This window comes from Quercus robur, chromosome 11, assembly GCF_932294415.1.
Source record: "Quercus robur chromosome 11, dhQueRobu3.1, whole genome shotgun sequence".
NCBI classification, from domain to species: Eukaryota; Viridiplantae; Streptophyta; class Magnoliopsida; order Fagales; family Fagaceae; genus Quercus; species Quercus robur.
In genome coordinates this window covers 5,292,018-5,311,936 of record NC_065544.1, presented here as the reverse complement: position 1 = coordinate 5,311,936, position 19,919 = coordinate 5,292,018, and the positions used below count along the sequence as shown (strand labels likewise).

General features: G+C 32.3%; 1 protein-coding gene across 5 annotated transcripts; it reads left to right on the top strand.

The window, feature by feature from the left end:
* The first annotated feature begins 7,425 nt into the window (after positions 1 to 7,425).
* Positions 7,426 to 18,571, top strand: LOC126707546 (pentatricopeptide repeat-containing protein At2g34400). 5 transcript variants are annotated; one of them, XM_050407257.1, is made up of 6 exons: positions 7,426 to 8,526; positions 8,868 to 9,930; positions 14,151 to 14,230; positions 16,644 to 17,005; positions 17,384 to 17,497; positions 18,239 to 18,571. In XM_050407257.1, the coding sequence occupies exons 1-2, from the start codon at positions 7,619 to 7,621 to the stop codon at positions 9,865 to 9,867; spliced, it is 1,908 nt and encodes a 635-aa protein (XP_050263214.1). In that variant the 5' UTR covers positions 7,426 to 7,618; the 3' UTR covers positions 9,868 to 9,930; positions 14,151 to 14,230; positions 16,644 to 17,005; positions 17,384 to 17,497; positions 18,239 to 18,571. The 5 variants fall into 5 exon arrangements, with proteins under 5 accessions (XP_050263214.1, XP_050263213.1, XP_050263216.1 ...); XM_050407256.1 differs by lacking the exon at positions 18,239 to 18,571 and adding an exon at positions 17,674 to 17,946; XM_050407259.1 differs by lacking the exons at positions 16,644 to 17,005; positions 18,239 to 18,571 and adding an exon at positions 17,674 to 17,946.
* Positions 18,572 to 19,919: the final 1,348 nt, after the last annotated feature.

Sequence of the window (19,919 nt, the reverse complement as noted above, 5' to 3'; positions counted from 1 at the left end):
TAACTTTCAGCCAGGGTATATATTCCAAAAAACAGCTTTACATTCTAACATTGCTTATAGGTCCTTTTTTTTATTATAAAGTTTTTAACTTTTTAAAAATATCTGTACATTATTTGTCTTCTTTTTTATTTTTTTATTTTATCCTAATTTTAGACCTCTAGATTATATAAATGAAGAAGACAGGGAGAGAGAGGATAAAACAGCATATCATGCATTAAGCCAATGACAATAAGTTGCTTATGGAACCCACAGTGAACGCAGCAGAATGGTGATGAAGCGCTTGTACTTTCTAGTTATGGAAAACTTGTTGTACCAACACTGCAACACGATTGGTTAAACAAAAGTGGTTACAACCATCAGTTGGAAATCTAACATTCTAGTGAAGTGGGACTACTTATATGAGTAATATATACAAAATATTTTGACTTTTTTTTTTTAATCATGTTGAGTTGACAAATTTTCACTAGTTCTCGTTTGTGTGTACTATTGACATCACATTTTTACTTATCATTAATAATCTACCACATTAGTAGGTGTTAAATTTTGTCTAAATTTTTGTGTCTCTAGACTTTCTCCTACTAATATACACTGATAGAAGGCTTTATACTTTATAGTTATTGAAAGAAGCATTTGAGTAATATAGGGATTTACAAAAATTTTCAAGTTCTCTAATTAAAATTGAAGTAACATCATTTTTACAAGTTCAACATTGATACCAAAATGACACCTCAGAAGATCGTGAAAAACCTAAAATATTGCACAACTAAATCTTGTGGTTAGTTTTAGAGTTATCGTCACTACTATGATCGAGTGAAAGTTATATAATATTTTATTAAAAAAAGTACATAAAACCTCTTATCACTTATTCTTTAAACACATAACCCCCCATGGTTTTAAATGTAACATTTAATCTCCTTACCTATAAACTGTGTTTTGTTAAAAGTAATTGCTCATAGAGTTGTATAATCATATACAACAAATACCACATGGGAATTTATGTTACACGCAAAAATCCCGTAAATGTTAATTGTTATATACTTAATGTTTTAGAATAGAACAATTATATGTTAACATCCTTTATTCATATAAAGCGTACACATTTGGATGAATTGTGTACAATATTATACACTATCCATACGAACGTGTACAATGTTATACACTTTTGTTTAATTTACAAAGTAAAGTATACATAAACAGTAACATATGAGTTAAGTATTATGCTCAAAATTTTATGTGCTCTTAGGGGAACCATAAAGGATTTGTGTATTTATTTCTTATTTCTATAATTCTATTATTATTATTATTATTTTTTTTTGTGGTGGGAAAGGAAAATAATCAAAACAATAAAATTTGATTAATAAACATTGAAATTTAATTTTCTATGAGGATAAGGAGATGTTGGTAATCTATGATGATTTTATTTTTACTAGGAGTGGAAGATGGAGAAGAGACAAAGGATTAGGAAAGAATTTTAAAAAGCAAAAGAGAGTCGGCTCTAAAGTAAAAGCAGGGGAACCTGGTCCCACTAAAGCGGCAGGTTCCTTAATAGATGCCTTGTTTTCTGCTTTTTTAGCAAATGCCCCTGCACTTTTTCATATATTTCTAGAATACACTTGTCACCATTTTTTTCATTTTGTTTTGAAATTTAATGATTATTATTTATTTTTTCAAAACTGTTTGCAGTTTTTTTTTTCCTGCTATTAATTAATATCGTAAAAAAAAAAAAAAACATTATAGTTCAATTGGCATTTCAGGGTATTTTCAACAAAAATGTCCAAAGTTTAAATTCTATCTTCACCAATTATTGAATTATTAAAAATAAAAATAAAAATAAAAATATCATATTGAAAATACACTTGTTGAAGACTTGAAGGTATGTTTGTTATTCACAATATTTTCACAACAAAATCATAGGTGATTAGTTGTTATTAATTCAAATTTGATCCTACCATTGAAATTATTTTTTTACTCCACCAATAACAACCTGTAACAACTTGCTACTTAGAATTTATTGTAAAAGTGCTGTGTTCAAATTTGAACCTACTACTGAAATTACTTTTTTATTTACTGAAATTACTTTTTTATCCGACCAATAACAACCTGTAATAATTTGCTACTTAAAATTTATTGTGAAAGTGTTGTGAAAATAGTGTAAACATAGCATTTCTTTTGTTATTAACACCACACTTATATTGAATATAAGAGAGTTGCTACGTTCACAATATTTTTCCAATATTTTTACAATAAACCATAAGTAATTAGTTATTATTGGTTCTAATTTGAATTTATTACTAAAATTACGTTTTTGCTCTACTAATAATAACCTGTAACAATCTATCACATATGATTTATTGCGAAAGTGTTGTGAAAATGATGTGGATATAGTATTTCTCTTGAAGATAAAGATATGAACTCAATTCATGATACTTTTTCAGCTTTACTACCAAATAATTAACATTAATTTCTCTCTTGTATTTTTAGATGAAATTGTAAAATAAGTAAAATATAATTGGTGTATAATGGAGAAGTTTAGAGTTGAAAATTTCATTCTTTTAACTATTGAAATTATAACATAAAAAAAGAAAAGAAAAATAATTGGTGCTTAATTTAAGTTGCTTCTCAAAATTTAGTATGGCATTGACATTTAGCTCACCAAATAAATTTGCATTGATAAACAAAAAGAATATTCTCTCGGGTTATTTTTTTTTAATATAAAATTTTTAAATCAAAAGGATATATTCCATGAGAAAGTTAGTAACTTCCTCCTCACATTCATACTTCCAAGGGCCATTTCATAATGCTGCATGGATATATAAGCTATAAAAAAACACTAGTCTATGACTCTATGAGTGATTTTGAAGATTGATTATTTTATTTTCCATACCCATTGACATGATGATAATGTTATATTTTTTTTTGAGAAACCGATGATAATGTTATATAATCTTTAATTTTATTTTACAACAACAGTGGTACATAACATTAATTATATATTCAATTACATTCTCTCTTACCAGAAGTTAAAAATACAATATCTAGATCCTATATCGTCACCAACCTGATTTCACAGGTCCCACTCCATATGGATCTTAGTGTGCTTTTTTTCTTATTTTAATAGGCAAGATTGTTCTAGTTTATACCTTTGATTTATTTAATTGATAACGCTTCTTACTTTACACAATACAAGAGATCTAAGATTATTCTACCATTAATTTAAAAGGATTATATACCAAAGCTAGTGTTTGCATATAAATTAAAGAAAACCGCTACTTCCAAAGTTCGTTGAAATAAACACCACTCTTAACTAAAATCTCAGTTAGAGAAAACTTGCTTCTTTGGGTATCTTGCTTCTTTTGTGTTTTCAACTTCCCCTCCAGATTTGGCTTAAAACACACTCTAAATTGGAAAAAACTCTCTCAGGTCTTAAGCTTCATTGGAATATTTTCTTTTTGTTTCTTCTTTGGCAACTTTGGTTATCGAGTAACGATTATATGTTTAATAATCAATCTATCTCTCAAACCCATCTGGTCCACAAAACAGTTCAGTTAGCTATTGAATTTTATTATCTTGCTTGTCCTGCTAAATATATTACCATAGAGATTCCTGGGATTATTAAATGGATTGTCCCATCCGAACCTTTTATAAAATTAAATACTGATGGTAGCTCTTTAGGTAATCCTGGGTTAGCGTATTTTGCATGATTGCTCAGGTAATTGGGTTTCTAGATTCTCTCTACACTTGGGCTTAGCTTCTAATAATATAGCGGAACTATGGGCTATTCGTCAGGGTCTTATGTTAGCATGGGATTTGGACTTTAAATTCATTCAACTAGAGATTCCTGGGATTATTAAATGGATTGTCCCATCTGAACCTTTTATAAAATTAAATACTGATGGTAGCTCTTTAGGTAATCCTGGGTTAGCATATTTTGCATGATTGCAGGTAATTGGGTTTCTAGACTCTCTCTACACTTGGGCTTAGCTTCTAATAATATAGTGGAACTATGGGCTATTCGTCAGGGTCTTATGTTAGCATGGGATTTGGACTTTAAATTCGTTCAACTAGAGATTGATTCTACTACGGTTATTTCTTGGTTAATTACTAATGGTAATTTACCTCTGGATATTGTTCCATTAATCTCTGATTGCAGGAACCATATGGAGTGATAGTGGACCGTCCAACTGCTTCACATATACCATGAGGCCAATGGCTGTGCAGATACTCTAGCAAAAATGGGATGTCAACAACAAAGCATTTTGAAAATCTATGATGCTTGCCCATCTTTTGTAAATATAGCTTTTGTTTGGGATATGCAGAATCTCGGGACTAGTAGACTGTGTCCTTTAGAGGTTGTTGAACCTGTTGTTGTATAAACTCTTTTTATATATATATATATATATATATAAATAATACCCCTTTTTATAAATTAAAAAAAAAATGTTAGGATTTGGGTAAAGTCGGTCCATCTTGGCTGGAATTTTACAACTTTGTGAACATTGTTATTTAAAAAAAAAAAAAAAAAAAAAAAAATATATAATTGTAGACAGCTTTAGAGTATTCACATCAGTGGATGCAGAAATTTTGTAAATTTGCACATCTAAAATCTACTTTTTCTATTTTACACTCTCATTTTTACAAAACACCTACATCAGTTTGTCTATTATACACATTTATTTAAATAAAATATTCATCTTTAGATCAATCCACACCCACCCAGCCACCACCATCAACCCACCCATCCAGCCCCCACCATCAACCCACTCAGCCACCATCATCAACCCACCCAGCCACCAAAACCTACTGATCAACAACAATGCAATTTGCAAATCCAAAATTTTTCACATTTTTCAAGAACTACAATCCGGGCACTGAATCAAACCATTTTCATTGCATTCCAAGCATCTAGACTCTATCTTCTTCCTCATCAAACACCTTCCTAGTCCCATTGCAGTTTGTGCACGGCGCAAACTAAACATCGCCGCAATTGAACCCAAGTTTCTGAACCGGAAACCCTTCGAGTAGTTTCACCAGCTCGCTAGTTTCGAACAAGTGCTTGATCGTCTCGGCTCCTCCGATATGCTTCCCTCTGATTGTCTTGGCTCCTTCGATATGCTTCCCTCTGATGGAAACCTAAGGGACTGGGGATAAAAGAGAGAGAGGTGAGAGTAGAAGATGAAAATGAGAGAGTGAGGTGAGGAGAGAGAAAAAAATGTAAATAATAAATACAAGAGCTACAGTAACCATGCATATATGCATGATTATTGTAGCAATTATGTATAAATGCACAATTTTACACCCTCTGATGTGGGTGTTTTTTTGGGTCAAAATGTGTAAAATGAGTAACTTTTTCTATTTTGCAAGAGTTTACACATGCTGATGTGGTTGCTCTTACACAAACTCCTAGACTCATTGCCCTAGGTACGTGCAATTTTTCTGTATCTTGGATGAGCCGAAGGTTCTTGACTTCTTGGTGTTTCTTCGCTCTAATTGCTCTCTATCGATTTTCTTTGATGTAAATCATTCATACAAATCAATTAAACATATAGAAATATATGTAATATTTAAGTTTTACTTGAATTTGTGAAGTAAATGATTTATATTAGTATGCAGTAGTGGGTTTAAATTTTTTTGCTAGGATAGTTATTAAAAAATTAAAATTATACAAAATTTATTAAAAAAAGAACTATAATATATTGCCATCACAAAAAAAAATGTAAATACATAAACTTTTACAATTTTCTTTTACCAACAAAATGAAAAAACAAAAATGGACTAATGAAAGATAAAGTGAAAATTGAAAATACCAAGATAAGAGTAATAAAGCAAGAGAGAATCTGAAATGATAATAGAGAAGAAAAAAATGGAGAGAAAGAGAAAGATGATATGTGTTGCAACTTGCAACTATGAGTCAAGCCTCCAAGAAGAGTTGCTGAGATGGCTTTAGAGTTGCCAACGTTGCTAAGGAGATCTCACCGCCATAGTATCTCTCTTGGTGCCACTTTTTAGGAAAAATTAAATTAGGAATTATTTTTATAGAATAGGTTGAATGAGATACAAAATTGAATAATTTGGCATTTGGGGTTTTATTTGTTGTTTTTGAATGTGATTTATGTTGAATATTTTGTTAATTTGTTATTGTTTGGGCTATTTTTGTTGTAATTTGAGCTAATTTTGAGAGTTGTGTTAGGGACATAACAAATTGTCATATTATTTTCGCAACAACTAATGTGTGAGTCCCTCATAAATCAAAATAAAATAATAAAATATTTGACTAGGACCCACCACAATTAAAAATGAGAGTGTTGTGAAAATATTGTGAAATTTTGTTGCATCCATAAAAATTTTCTAATTTTTATTATTGTTATTTGGTTTTTTTTTTTTTTTTTTTTTTTTTTTTTTTGGGTTTAAGGGGGTTAAGGATTATGGTTGGGGGGCCAATATTATTTTTGTTAAACCAAAATTTTTGGGGTTCTCAAGTTAGAGTATTTAATATTTTTTTTTTAGGTAGACAAAACATAAATATATATTTTGCAAGTCAAGGTGCTCATGTGAACATGCCACTACAATGATTGTATTTTTTTTTTATTTTTACTATAGGCTAAGATATTAATTGATTTGAGGTCTTGAGTTTAAAACCTTTATTAACACCTTAAGACACTAGAAGTTCTATTCCTAAGAGACATGAGACTACATATACCGAATTTGAAAAAGTTTGAACACTTAGCATAAAAAGAAAAACAAATCAATTGGTTGGTGTATGCACGATTTAAATCTAAGTCTTATTCAACAAGTAAGGGTGTGTATGAATCGGGATGAAAAAAATCCTATCAAACCCAACTCATTATAGAGGTCCAATCCAATCCAATCCAGGGTTGGACAAATTTTTTTGTTTTATTTTTAATTATTAAGCATTAGAACAACACAAACACAAACACAAACACAAACACAAATAAGACCGAATTTATAAATTTTGTTGGTAATATATCAAACCAACACAAATAATCAAATCAAAGGTATATGATTTATATTTTTAAATATATATTAAATATATTTGGATTAAGTCGAGTTAAGCGAATTTTTGAATATACTGTGCCCGTTTGGATTCGAATGAATCCAGCGTCTGCGTTTTGTGATTTTTTTTTTTTTTTTTTTTTTTGCAGCCGCATAATATGACCAAGTCAACTGTGAACAGTGCACGGATGCACTGTTCACAGACCCACACATTCTACTTTTCAGCAACTTTTTTATTAAAAATGGGTCCCACAATACTATTTACACATTTAAAAATTATTTTACTACAGTGTTTTCAGTTTCAATTTTCAGTTTCAGCAAAAATAAGCTCAATCCAAACGGACCCACTGTCTCGCAGACAATCCAACTCATTAATTTTTTTTTTTCCAATCGAACCCAACCCATTACACGTAAAAAGAAAAACCCCTATCAACAAAAAGACAACCGAAATATAGTGTCTAGTAGTAAGAATGTTCACAATTACAGCTGCTGGAGAATGGAGAAAGGAGCGATATTGGTCAGTGAAAATGGAAGAAGGCATGCAAATGCAATGCCTATAACATAACATAAACATAACTACGCTCGCCCCAAACCAACCCACACAATAATGCTTAGGAAAAAAGCTTCTTCAAACACCATTTCCCGCCACCTCATTTTTCGAAAAGCCTACGTATATGCAACAAAGCAACAACAACCTCTGAGTGAAACACTCTTGTCCCTGTCGAAAAAATGTGTATCCATCAAACAGTTACAACAAATACACTCCCAAATGCTCATCAACTCCATTCACAAACCCAATTTCCTTCTCTCCAAAATCATTGGCCTCAAACACTTCTCCTATGCTTCCCTTCTCTTCTCTCATATCCCTCAACCCAATGACTACGCTTTCAACGTCATGATACGTGGCCTAACCACCACATGGCTTAAATACTCTCTTGCTCTTGATTTTTATTACCGCATGAAGTTTTTGGGCCTAAAGCCGAATAACTTTACGTACCCTTTTTTGTTCATTGCGTGCGGCAACCTTTTCGCGTTAAATCATGGTCGGGTGGCTCACTCGTCTGTATTTAAAGTTGGGCTGGACAGTGATGATCATACTTATCATTCTTTGATCACTATGTATGCTCGGTGTGGTGAGTTGAGTTGTGCACGGAAAGTGTTTGATGAAATTACTGAGAGGGATTTGGTTTCTTGGAATTCAATGATTTCGGGGTACTCAAAGATGGGGTATGCTGGGGATGCGGTGGGATTGTTTCAAGAAATGAGGGGATTGGGGTTTGAGCCAGATGAAATGACTTTAGTGAGTGTTCTTGGGGCGTGTGGGGACTTAGGAGATTTGAGTTTGGGGAGGTGGGTGGAGGGGTTTGTGGTGGAGAATAAGATGGAGCTGAACTCTTATGTGGGTTCTGCATTGATTGATATGTACGGAAAGTGTGGCGATTTGGTTGCAGCAAGGAGGGTATTTGATAGTATGGCAAAGAAAGATGTCGTCACATGGAATGCCATGATTACGGGGCAAGTAGTTCTTTCTTTAAACTTAATATTATTGTTCCTTTTAGACATGATATTATGATTTATGTTTTAAATATCATCTTTCAAAAAGAGTTACTTTATTCTGTTGTTCTTTTTCAATCATTTGGGTTTGCATTGTAATAGTCTCATTTGTGGCTTCATTGTTATTTGGACGGCAAAGCTATGCCCTTGATGGACAAATATGTGGAGATTGGTCTTATTAAAGTTACTGAAAACTAAGCTTTCATGAATACATTTTCATGAATTCAAATAATATATCTAATACTAGTTAGATGTTTTATTTAGGTTCGTAATTAAATTATAATTTATACTATACATGACAGATATGCACAAAATGGAATGTCGGATGAATCGATAATGCTATTTAACGGCATGAAAGAGGCAGGTGTTGATCCAGACAAAATCACATTGATTGGAGTGCTGTCTTCATGTGCCTCAATTGGAGCCCTTGACATTGGGAAATGGGTTGATACATATGCATCAGAAAGAGGCTTGCATCATAATATTTATGTGGGTACTGCACTAATTGATATGTATGCCAAGTGTGGGAATTTGGACAATGCACTAAGAATTTTTGAAGACATGCCCCAGAAAAATGAGGTCTCTTGGAATTCCATGATATCTGCATTTGCTTTTCATGGGCAAGCGCAGGCTGCCCTATCATTATTTAAGCGCATGACAAACGATGGTGGAGCTGCTCACCCAAATGACATCACTTTTGTAGCAGTACTCTCTGCATGCGTTCATGCAGGATTGGTTGATGAGGGTTGTAATTTTTTTGATATGATGAGTTCATCTTTTGGTTTGGTCCCGAAAATTGAGCATTACTCTTGCATGGTTGATCTTTTGGCACGTGCGGGACGTCTCTATGAAGCTTGGGACTTCATTGAGAAGATGCCTGAAAAACCTGATGAAGTTGCATTGGGGGCTTTGCTTGGTGCCTGTCATAAGCGCAGAAACGTTGATATCAGTCAGCGGGTTGTGCAACTGCTTCTGGAGTTGGAGCCTTTAAATTCTGGAAATTATGTGATTTCATCAAAGATATTTGCAAATTTGAAAAGGTGGGATGATTCAGCAAGGATGAGAGTTTTAATGAGGCAGAGGGGTGTCATGAAGACTCCTGGTTGTAGCTGGATTGAGGTTGAGACTCAACTTCATGAATTTCATGCTGGTGATGGTTTACAACATAATTGTAGGGAGATTTATGAATTAATGGATCTGCTTTATGAGGACCTGAAGAGGGAAGGTTATATTCCAATGATTGGTGAATTTGCTGAACAAGGAGTGGAAGAGGCAACGTTGTTACAGAGACCGATGAGTTAAGAACTTGCTTTACTTAGCAGTCTTCTCAACCAAACAATATGCTTGGAGTCACCATGTTTTCAGGTTGGTGATTTAGGCAACTTATCTTTCCACTATTATATAGCTGTTATAATTTATCAAACGAAAGGGGAAGTTTTGATATGCTGACAGCAGACATGTTTCCACTCTTTAATTTCTTTTTGTGCCATTTTGCTGACATTTTTAAAGATAAAACAGTAGGTAAATTGTCAACATTGCAATTCCTATGAAGAACATTTTCCTACCCAAGAAAGAAAGCTAGGAATTTTGGTTTTTTTAAAATAAATGGAATATTAAAAATGTGGAAATTTTATTGTATTAAGTAATGTTTATATTCTTTGCTGCAATGTCATTAAAATTTTGAAGTAGTTAGAAATGGATGAATCCACTTGATCTTGCAATTTAAAGAAGCCACTTTTTTTTGTATAGACCAATTGTGCAAACTTGAGAGTAGAAGTTACTCTGGGCATTTAATTTGTCTCTCAGCCAATTTGGCTTCCCAGGATACAATTCGTTGAGCATTTCTATGTGCAGTTTGTGTCATTCCCAAGTGCCATTGACCTTCTAAGTGGGGAGAGAGAGAGAGAGAGACATTGCAGCTCCCTGTTACTTGCAGTGCCAAGTAATGTATTCTTGGTTTATTCATTAATTTCAGACTCCTACTAGATTTTCTATCTTAGGTTTGTTGACTTTACGATTTAGTTCTTCTAATAAACAAACAAGTCAACAATAGCTAACTAATTTTGTGATAATTTGTTGGTGATATTACTTGTCCTTAGTCTCCAAAATACTATTTAGGGGCCTTGCTGTTTATCTAGGAAGCACAAACACTTCAGTTGTGGTGTTATAACCGTGTTGGACACTTCTGCACGTGTCCTAGCTGTGTCATTTTTTTTTTGGGAAAAATTGTGGGACACAAAAGGTACACTTATCTTTAATTTTGTTTTTTTAGTTTCAATCTTGAACATTTACCTAGTTATCTTTTATTTAATCTTTTGGATATTATTCTTAGTTTGTATTTTAATTTCTAAATATCATTTATTAGTCATGAATTTGCTTTATTATCCATTATTGCTCTTAAATTGATATATGTTTAACATTATATGAAAAAAAAAATGTTTAACAATATTTAAAAATAAAAATAAAAATATATTTAATAATTAATTAATATGCGTATTCCTGCCATGTCGTGTTCTAATTTTTCAAAAATTATCGTGTCGCTGTATCAGATTGGTACCAGTGGCGGCGCCACTCAGAGGTCAGGGTGTTCCTGGGAACACTCTGACTTCAAAAAAAAAAAAAAAATTATATATAATAATTAAAATTTTTTTATTTGTTTACCCTTAAAAAAAATAGGAACACCCCCAAGCAATATCAGGAACACCCTCAAAATTTTTATGCCAAACAAATTTTGAACTAAAATCTAAAAAAAAAAAAAAAAAAAAAGCCAAAATCATCAGTTTTTGTCGTCACAGCCACTCACCACCACATTGCCGGTCACTTCCATGTCTCCGGCCACTTCCATTTGGTCAACCGCAGTCTCCCCACCTGCTTCAGCTTCTTCTTCCTTGCTGTTTCTTCTCCGTTCTCTGTTTTTCTTCGACTTTTCCGCTTCTCTGCTCTTTGTTATTTCTAGTTTTGAACGCTAATTGCCGTATGTTCTTTGTACATTAGAGTCCTACTCCCCACGTGAATACTGAAGCCATTGAATGAGTCAACAGCTTTCAAAATTTTCCACCTTATCTCCAACCACCCACGTGTTTGGCTATAACTTTTGCACATTAATTTTTATTTCTCTTGTCTTTTCATTATTGCATTTAGTAAGTACATTTACTTTTTTTTTTTTTTTTGAAATAAAAAGGTTGTAAGTACATATACTTGATAATATTATTAAAATATATATATATAAAACCGAAACCTTTGCTGGCACCACAATTTTCCACGTCAGCACAATATTTAAAAAATAAAAAATAAATAAAAATTATAACTCCTCAAAACCCTAGCAACCTTACCCCTCTCTCAAGTTAAGAAATATAAAGCTACGGTTTCTGCAAACTCTCTCTTTCTTCAAACGTAGGAAGCCCTAAAGCATTCAAGATCTACAAAACTCTAGCAACCTTACCCCTCTCTCAAGTTAAGAAATATAAAGTCACGGTTTCTGCAAACTCTCTCTCTCCAGACGTAGGAAGCCCTAAAGCATTCAAGATCTACAATGCACGGTATAGATTTTAGCTTATAAAGTTCAATTTTTGTAAGGTTAGTTTTGTTTATATATTAATTAATACATAGTACTTTGTTCACCATTGAATACTCATATAATCAATTTCCAATTCAGTGTTCAAGAATTAAACCAAAATTCTAACTGCGCTATCATAAAATATTATTATTAGTATGAATTTTATGGAGTTGCGGTATTCAAGAATTAAACCAAAATTCTTTTAAATTATCTATAATATTTTGTCCTCTGAAAATTTTATCTCTTTGATTTTAGTATATTGTGTTTCTTAAGCTATAGAGAGATTTTCTTTGGTTTCTGCAAACTCTCTCTCTCTCTCCAGATGTAGGAAGTCCTAAACGCACGGTATAGCATTCAAGATCTACAACTCACGGTATAGATTTTAGCTTATAAAGTTCAGCTTTTGTAAGGTTAGTTTGTTTATATATTTAGTCCTTATGTTTAGGTTTAGGTTTAGGTTTTAAGAGATTTATATATTACTACTATGTGGCTGAATTTCCCGTGACATCAGTTTTATGTTTTTTTTTTTTTTTTTTTTTTTTAATTTGTTTTATGTAAGGTTAGTTTGTTTACATCAGTTCTTTATCTCAAAGATAAAACTTTTATTTCTACCGCAAGAACTATTTAGGTATGTATCCCTTGCAAGCACACATGAACTTAAATTGTCTTTTAATATATGCATGCTTTATTATTTTCTAATAGTTTTCCCGTGCATCGCACGGGTTAGCGACTAGTATTATTAAACTACAACTCTTTTAAAAAAAAATTTATACTACAACCATAATTATTAATATATTTAAGGGAATTATTACGTCAGACTTTAAAATCATTTTATATTTTTAAGAGAATATATAAAATTTTTAAGAAAATATATATATTTAGTAGTAATTTTAAAACAGTACACCGATATTAATTGGTATCAAAATATTTCGTTTCTCTAACTAAACCAAAACGGCCTCCGGTATGGTATCGGAGAGGCACAGGTGTGTGCACACATGAGGTGTGTGCTAGCGTGTGCTAATGCACAGTGGGGTGTGTGCTAAACTGCTAGTAGTTAGTAAAAAAAATTAACGAAGCAACTAAACATCAATAATTAATAATTTAATTAACTAATACATTATAAAAGACAAAAAAATTAAATTATATTAGGCTAAACATCAATTAATAATTTAATAATTAATGAAACAACAATACAACAAATTATAGTTTATAAAAGAAAAACAAATTTATGAAACAACTAAACAACAATAATTAATAATTTTATTAATATTTCAAATAAACTTATAGTTTATTCTATAGGTACCTTTGTTCATTTCATTTCTTTTTATTTTTATTTTTTTCCTTTTGAGATTTTTTGGTGTACAGAATGCAAATTTGTTTTGGTTTTAAGAACATTTTTTTTTTTAAAGCACAAACTTCATGCGGGGCAAACCTTGAATTTCGGTTGATATTTACCAAAACGTCCTAAAACAGACTGAAATTACCCAAAATTTTTTCAATGTGGAATAGGAACACCCTGGACAAAATTCCTGGAGTCGCCACTGATTGGTACCCATGTCCACGTCTGTCTGTGCTTCCTAGCTGCTTATATATTGTTAGTTGTCCTCTGTGCATGTGCTCACAAGTGTGCACCCTTGTGTGTGAGCCTATCTTGTTTACATTGAAAGTTGGTTTATACTTGCTTGAGTTAATCTTCTTTGTCTTTTTTCCCTTAGCTGGGCAGTTATTGTGCATGCTTAGAGAAATGCTTAGATGTTATTATTTGTGAGCTTCCTTGGGAAGTGCAGAACAAGTTTAAGTCTTAAATCACTCAAAGAGGAGCATGGCATGGTCAATTGAGCTCTGCTTTTGTTTTTGACTGATTGCATCTTTTTAATTTTTCCATCAAGGGAAAAATTCTCTATGCAACTGAAATTAATTTTGTTCAAGAGCTGAGGTGAATGAACTTAGAATTTTGAGGTTTACTTTGTCCTTTGTTTTTTTTTCCAAACTGTTCCCTTTATTAACCAACTGTTCTGACTATTTTCAGGTTGGAGAAAAATCCGTGTTGACATGACCAGAAAGAACGGTATCGAAATGCATTGTGTTGGGATTTAAAAGAACAGAATGGTGAGCAAAGATGCTATCTACTGATTGGATTTTTTTGGCTGTTCTAGCCAAATGGTTATGATCCTCATCTAATTCACTATTATGCATTTTACTTTGCACCATATTTTTATGTTTAACTGGGGATCTTTTTAAGGATTTATAGAGTGTCTAATAGGTTCGGTATATATCTATTTGGTTCTTGTTGGACACTTGTCAGAAATCTCACAAATGTTACGTACATAATGTGTTGAGCTTTCTTTATAAGGGTGAAACAAACTTAACAACGTGTAACTTTTCCAATTTACTATGAGCAACCAGTCAATGAGAAGGATATGTTGTTTGGAGAAATATTGTGAGAAACTTGTAGCTTTCTTCGAACAATGTGCTATTCAGTTTAATAAAGCCATGCTCAAATGCTCATTATGCTTCTTGAAAAGTTCAATGATCTCAATATGTTCAATTATGCTTCTTTTTTCTTCTTCAAATTAGTGATTCCAATGACCATTCTTTGAATTTTATGATATGTGGACCACCAACATAACGTTGAGTATTTTTTTGTGAAGTAAACAAAGAAAATTGACCTTTCTGATATATATTTAATTTTCTGCTAAACGCTTTTAGTGTTAAGTGTTAGGATATTAATGTATTAGTGAGGGGCACAATAGTGATTTTACTAATATATAGTGATTATTGCAGTTAGAATGGTGGCCTTCATTGATTTACAAAGCTATATATCATGATAGTGAGTCACTATCAGCGAAGTACTTGGAGTGGTGAATGGGGGAATATTTGTAGTGTGTATGATAATGAAGTTTCTAAGAATGGTTTCATTTTGTGGAGCAGGCTGTTAATGTTAGGTTACTTAAAGAGATCCAATGGAGGGGGTCCATTTCATGATAAAGATTTTGTTTTTCATGAATCTAAAGGTGTACATGGTGCCACATCATTTCAAATCTCATTCCACCAAACAAGGAGTGATAACTGATTCTAAAAATGACTTGACATTTGCTCTGCTTTAGATTTGTGAAAAACTAAATCTTCAACTTGATTTAAACCCTCTCCATTTTAAAAACAAATGCTGAGGATCCTTTTCCAACTCAAAGATGGGTTTTCTATTGGATGCAGTGTGGTAGTTTTAGAAAATGAAAGATCTTTGCGCCTGTCACAACTTGAGGAAGTGTTAGTCATGTTAACTTTACCCAAAACGATTAGTCAAACATGAGTTCCATGTAATTACTTATGGTTATGTAGCCCCGGTCAATCTAGTACACTGGATGTTGGACATAGTTCATACCTGCACAATGCCTTCATAGTCAAAATCTTATACAAATCCAGACAATATAAAATATTACAAAGCTAAATTAAATGACTCCATTGAGCAGTCTTGGGTTGTACAGGGGCTTGTCAGGTTTTGGTTTGAGGAGATGGATTAAGGGATTGTTTTTGGAGATTAAGATGAATATGAACTAGTGGGGAACTGACATTAATAGATATGTATGACAAGTGCGGGGATTCTTTAGGGAGAGGAGGGTCTTGGGCACTGAATTAATCACATTGAATGCCTTGATAAAGGGTCAATTTGTTTTCTACTTATATCATGTTATGATGTATTTTGAAGATCATATGTGAACTTGACCTCTTCTTATTTTTGGTTAACATAAACTGGAGTAAATAATCTGCTTTTAGGATATTGAAACTATTTTTGTTTCCATAAACTTAGATTTTCATATATTCTTATGAACCTAACATCTTGTTTTTACCTCATGCTATGTTGATATCAGATCTACTAACGTGTCATGCTGTTTTTATATCTAAATTTTCTATTTCTCTGCAGTTTCTGTACTCATTATGCTAAGGATCAACTTAAACACTATAACTGGGGCCTGAGTACAATATTTATGTTTTTGGATTTGGTAAAGAAACATACTCACCGGGATGGTTTTTGTCAGTCTAGTTTCAAATGAACCTCTTTTTTTTTTTTTTTTTTTTAATAGGATTAAATGGGACTCAATAAGATTTTTATATTGAAGTAATCTCCCTGCACACAATAGCCTGCTAGCTAATTCTTGTCTGCAGAATTTCTATAGTGTTGCTGTATTTCTGTTCAACTTGCCTTGGATTTTCTATTACTTGCTCCACTCTTGCACACTTTCTTCAATACTCCAATTTTCATCAGCCTTCCATCAATTGACAATATTTTTCATAGTTTTTCCGATTTGTTTGGTTCAAATGATTTTCACTTTTCTTAGATTCGATACAGAATCTCTTATTTTGTTAATTTGTTCTCTTTTTTTGGATTCTTCTTCTGCTTCATTGTTCTCTTAATTTTTTTTTTTCATATCTCATTTGGTTCCTCTCCTTCCCACATATTTTTTCTGCATTTGAATCATCTCTCCTGTACTCTATGCATGTTCTCAGTGAATTATTTAAACAGGTTTTCAGGGACAAATGTTGAAGAATAAGAGGAAGTCAAGGCATAATCGTTGATTTCAGATTAGTTTCTTTAGTGAGGATAATCCTTTCAATGTCTAAGGCTTTCAAAGCAAATAAGGTAATGAACTGCTAATGTGGCTGACTTACCAGGAAAAATTATGCTTTAGGACGGCAAATAGTCCAAGAGCCAAATTTGATAAATGGATCATATGGGAAGAAATTGGCATGGATTATACTCCTTAAAGGTTAGACATGGAGTTGACCAATGTAAGAAGATGAGAAATTTGCATGACTTAAATCTTTTCAATGGCAGTAGCTGAAGGGGAAATGGATCCAAAGTAGAGTATGCGGCTACTTTGAAGAGTAAGTTAAGAAAGTAGCAAGGTTAACAGAATAAGAATTTTAGGCATGTATTAAAAAAAATTTGTTAGGACTTTGTAAGAAACTTGGCAGCTTTGACTTTCTTGTAATTGCTCTATTTTGTGTTTTATTCGGCTTTTTTTGTGATGAATTATCAACATTTCTTTTAATCTTTCTTAACTTCTTCAAAGCCTTAAAGTTCTTAAGATAAAAAGCAAAGTGAAATCTGTATGCCTCTTTAGAAACTGAATTAGCATATACTCAATCACAATTTCTGATAACCTGTCTACAAATTAGTCGTGTATTGCTCACGCTTACCACAACATTGCTCCCCAGATTGCTCTCAACACCCTCTTATCTCTCTCTTGTTTGAAATCTTAGAAGCATTCGTAATTATGGATTCCACAAAGGCAGCAGTGCTACTGTTACAGGCAGTATTGATGGTTGAACCATGTTGTGATAGCCATAGGTTGCCGTTCTTCTAGCTGAAAAAAGGTACTCTCTCTTTCTTTTTCTTCAAGTTTAAGATGATTTTTTTTGTCATGTACAATAATCTTTTTTTATTTTTTATTTTTTGAGATAAGTGGTATTATTTTTGATAAAAATATCTTAATTCCATGTTCACAAGCAGTTTGAAAAAAGTCTTGAGTCATCTTTTGTTCTTTCTATAGGATTCCTAATACACGTGGTAAAATCATGGCTCTCGTATCCTAATGGAGCTTGAGACTGTTCTTAAACTTAGTTACTACCATTTTTCTTAAATTGGGAATTATAGATTGTGGAATTTTTTGATTGGTTGTTGAACAATGGGAGAATGTATTTTGAAAGATGATTTGCTAGATGATACAGAGATGTCATGTTTGCTTAGTAGGCAACTAAGACTAGCACTATGTTTATTTCAAAGAAGGAAGAAATTGGAGGGACATGATGAGATTTTACTTCAATTTATCAAAATATCTAGACTAACGAAAATGTTGGTTAGACTTCTCTTGAGGAGCAAACCAATACGGCTGCTGGTTCTAAATGTTATGGCATTAGACAATAAAGGACCACAACAAATTACTCTTATCATCTCCAAAAGAGTTTTTACTTTTAAATTGTTCAAGATTTATCAAACTTCTTACCCAGTCATTCCCATTTCTTTCAAAATCTTGACTAAATGAAAACTAAGCAAGATAACTCTCCTTTTGTCAATACTATAAGAATTGAACTAACTGATGGAATTCTCTTTGTTAGGTGTCTTGCGTACATTCTATCAGCTTCATCTTAAAGGCCTTGAATATCATTTGAGAATTTTGTTAATTATATTCTATCATTTGAGGATTGACTATTTATAGAATTGAACAATTGTGGTTGTTTGATTAACTGATATTCATTAGTAGTGCACGGGTTAGCAACTAATCTTTTCAATGGGATAGGTTGAGAAAGTAGCAAGGTTCATAGAATAATTAGTTCAGTTATGTATTAAGAAAATCTGCCAAGAAGACTTTTGTAAGAAGTTTGCCATGATTTTTCTTTATTTTTTTCTTGTAATCAGTCTTTCGATGTTTTATAAGGCCTTTTTTTGCAATGAATTATCAATGTTTCTTTGAAGCCTTCTTAAGTTCTTAAAAGCTTTTAATAAACTAAACAGCTAATTGAAAAAAGTTTCGTATACATCTTTAAAAACTGTAGCGGCATTTAATCACAACTGATGGTTGCACCTTGTGCTGCACTGCATCTGCTACCACATTTCTTGCTCTGAGATTGAGATTCACATTTTTGTTGACAACCTAGGACTTTCTGCTATCTTTGCAAAATTCTTGTCCATGCAATTAACTTCTGTTCAATTAGAGTAACTTGACCACTTAAGGATTACTGTACAGGTTTCATGGGCCCAAACCTGTTAAATTTTATGAATCACACAAGGCAGTAACTTATGTTCAAATTATATAAAACCGCACAAGGAGGCAGTAACTTATGTTCAAATTATATAAAACCACACAAGGCTGTAACCAGTTAAATCTTGGGCAGTAACCAGTTAAATTTTGGGTTTTATAAACCACATAAGGCAATGCCTATACAAATACTTAATACATGAAAGTAAACAACTAGCAGCACAAATTTGCAAACCAAGTAGTAAACCTGTTCTAATCATAAGCATGACAAGACTCCATACAACAAACCTGTTCACACACTACAATTAAAAGACTGAATAATACATAATTTCATTTCATATCTCAATTCCCAAGCGGCACATCCAGGCTCATAATATGATAAAACCCCATCCAAGACATAAAAGTAAGTAGGAAGTAAGAACCAAGAAAAGCTTTGGAATTGGCTCAACAAGAGTCCCAACTATAGGACATCACCATATGATGTCATTAGTGTTAGTGTCAATGTTAGTGAGCATGAATGCATCTACTTAATTACTTCTTACACTGTATGTTGTCTGCAAATGACAAAATAAAGATAGAAAAATATTAGAGTTACAAGCTATTTTACAACATTTTTTACAAACTGCTGATATGATGAGTGATCTCTTCCATTTCTGATTTCTTGCATTCACTTAGGCTTTCTTCTTGATGTATGTTATTTTTTCAAGATGTACTTTTCATTCAATAAAACATTTATTATCAATAAAAAAAAAAATTGAAATACATACCTTTAATTTAAACAAAGTTCTCAACAGTGAGATATGTTCAGGATAAAGTGAGACATTTGAGACATTTTATGATACAGTTAGCAATGAGAAGAGATGTCAACAAACAACTGATAAGAGATATTAGACATTTCAGGTGTGGGACCCACATGTCATTGAGACACAACTCTCATGAAAGCGTCTCGTACAAGAATTTTCCGTTATTCCCTAGTTACTCTTCTTTTTAATTTTATTCTTTTAAAGTTTTTTTCTACCCTAATTTAATAAGCTCAAGAG

What these genes read in the sequence shown, in the direction of transcription:
- LOC126707546 (XM_050407257.1), top strand. Translation starts at nt 7,619, where the DNA reads ATGCTTAGGAAAAAAGCTTCTTCAAACACCATTTCCCGCCACCTCATT. An exon ending in TGGAATGCCATGATTACGGG is followed by an intron (nt 8,527 to 8,867) that starts GCAAGTAGTTCT and finishes TATACATGACAG; the next exon opens with ATATGCACAAAATGGAATGT.